The sequence below is a fragment of the Lissotriton vulgaris genome, chromosome 6 (assembly GCF_964263255.1).
Source record: "Lissotriton vulgaris chromosome 6, aLisVul1.2, whole genome shotgun sequence".
NCBI lineage: Eukaryota > Metazoa > Chordata > Amphibia > Caudata > Salamandridae > Lissotriton > Lissotriton vulgaris.
The window spans coordinates 1,300,677,697-1,300,680,026 of NC_141694.1; the positions used below are offsets into that span (position 1 = coordinate 1,300,677,697).

Consider the following 2,330-nt stretch of genomic DNA (forward strand, 5'->3'; position numbering starts at 1 on the left):
TTCCTAATCTATGTTGTATGCACCTCAACATTTGAGATGAATTAGATAAATTATGAAAGCAACTTTGACTATATACCTTAGAGAAACTGAGGCTGTGAAACCATCCACAGAAACTATTAAGCAAGTTCAAACAAAAGGATACTTTTAAAAGATTTTCGAGAATTGCTGCAAATAAAATTACACATCTTTGCCATTTGTGCTGCCCACATTCCATAGGTGACCTATATGTCAAAAATTAACTACACTATATTCAGCATTTTTTCATAGTTATTCTCCCTCAATCCTCTCCATATAGCATGTCTGCCCTTCCTTATGCCAAGAATTACCTACAGTATGCCAGGACCAATGGCAAGCATAACACACTCTCTCACATGCTTACTGACTCGCATGCTCGCATTCTGTCCGAAACACATATTCTCCCTCCGTCCTGCACATGTCTGACTCAAATTCTCGCATGCTGTGTGACAGTAAAATGCAAAAGAATGAGAAAAAGTTGAGCCATTTCCCTCAAATGAATATTTGAAGGACATAACACCACTACAAACTTGGCCCACCCTAAAGCATTCTCTAACAACCTCCCTGCCTTATCCCACACCTACACTGGGTTATCTAAATTGTCACTGATTGCATTGAATATTGTACACACACTTCTATAATTTCTGGAATGCATAATTTGGGATACATTTTTATCATGTAAAACACAACGTGAGTAATAATTACACAGATGTCATACGGTTTGAATTTAAGTCTGACGCAGCCTAGCAAAAACGATATTGTGAAAATAGCAAAATAGACTAGCAGTGCTTTTTTGCCCACATCCAAAAGCATTCACTAGGTTATCCAGTTCACTATCACTGTTAATGGGTTGCTAAACTGAACCAATGATTGCTCATTTATTGATCTTTAGAGTAATAGTTAAGAGCAGAACTTGGTGCACTCAGGCATTTTCACGAAACAGGTCGATTGAACTAGAGCTGTGTTCAAAGATTTTCCCAGATACTATATGCCAAATAGCTCTTCGGAACCACTTGTAGAAGAAACCATGTATTAAGGGATTGCAAGTAGAATTGAAATATCCCAGCCATATAAGCATATCAAACAATACTATAGGGGTTGAGAAGCCCAAAAATGGATCAATTAAAACTGTGATAAAAGCAGGCAACCAGCAGGTTAGAAAGACCCCCATGATGATTCCCAATGTTTTTGCAGCCTTCCGATCCTTCTTTTTGGAGAATTGGCCTTTCGTTACATGGTTTGCATTTTCTGGCATGTTGTTAATCATCTTTGCATGTCTTTTAGAGACTGCAAAGATATTGATATAAATCCCAACCATTACTGACCCAGGGGTGAAGAAGCAGGCTGTAAATACAACTGTTCCCCACAGTTTATTAAACACAAGCGCACAGAAATTAAAGCATGAAACCAATGTCTTATAACCTTCAATCCCAGATGCATTTTCTTCTGATAAAACTAGTCCAAAAGCAAAAATACCCGGCACCAACCAGCAAAACAGTAGCAAACTTTTGATCACAGATGTTGTCATTGTGTTAGAGTAATGTAAGGGGTCACACACAGCACAATAGCGATCAATCGCTATTGAGCAAAGGTGGAAAATGGAAGTTACACTGAGCATCAGGTCAAGACTTGCATGGAATTTGCAAAATGTATATCCAAAATACCAGCAGCTCTCCACAGACCTGATCATGCTGTATGGCATTATAGCGACACCAAGGAGGAAGTCAGTACTGGCCATTGAAAGGATTATCGAGTTACTTTGAGATTGGAGTTGTTTGAAATGGGTGATTGAAATCATAAGACCTAGATTTCCCAAGATGGTGATGGTAATAGAGCTGCCCATAAAGAAATACATTGTTAGTTTGACTGTGAAAGGCCTTGAACTATTGGGACATGATCCATTTCCAAACTCGAAGCAATCAGGCAAATCCTTAGGGATGTCAGGTATATCCATACTCCTTTGTCAAAGATACATTTCCTGAGCATTATAGAAGACCATTTTAGATTCTGTGCCTATGGAATTGGATAGTTTCGAAGGATTGATGTTCCTAGTTTAGGAAGAGAAAAACAGTTCATTAGAGAATTTGGAGTCTTCATAAAAAAATATTTCATTACAATCACTATTTGGTGATTTAATTAACTGAAAAAAGCAAATTTGTTTCATACATCATATGCAACAAATAGAGGTCCTGTAGAAGAGGTAATTTTAGCCCATGTCTGTGAGGTACATGAAGGAACAAATAACACAAAACACACAAGCATTCGTTTTAGGAAAGACATTTGAAGCCATTGCTAAAATGAAACTTTATTTTAAA

The 2,330-nt window shown here is 37.6% G+C and overlaps 1 protein-coding gene across 1 annotated transcript; it reads right to left on the minus strand.

Annotated features, from left to right (window-relative positions):
• Positions 1-937: 937 nt before the first annotated feature.
• LOC147708815 (trace amine-associated receptor 3-like) lies at positions 938-1,969 on the minus strand. The gene has a single exon (XM_086925396.1). It carries the CDS (start codon positions 1,967-1,969, stop codon positions 938-940), a length of 1,032 nt encoding a protein of 343 aa, XP_086781522.1.
• Between the last annotated feature and the right edge of the window lie 361 nt (positions 1,970-2,330).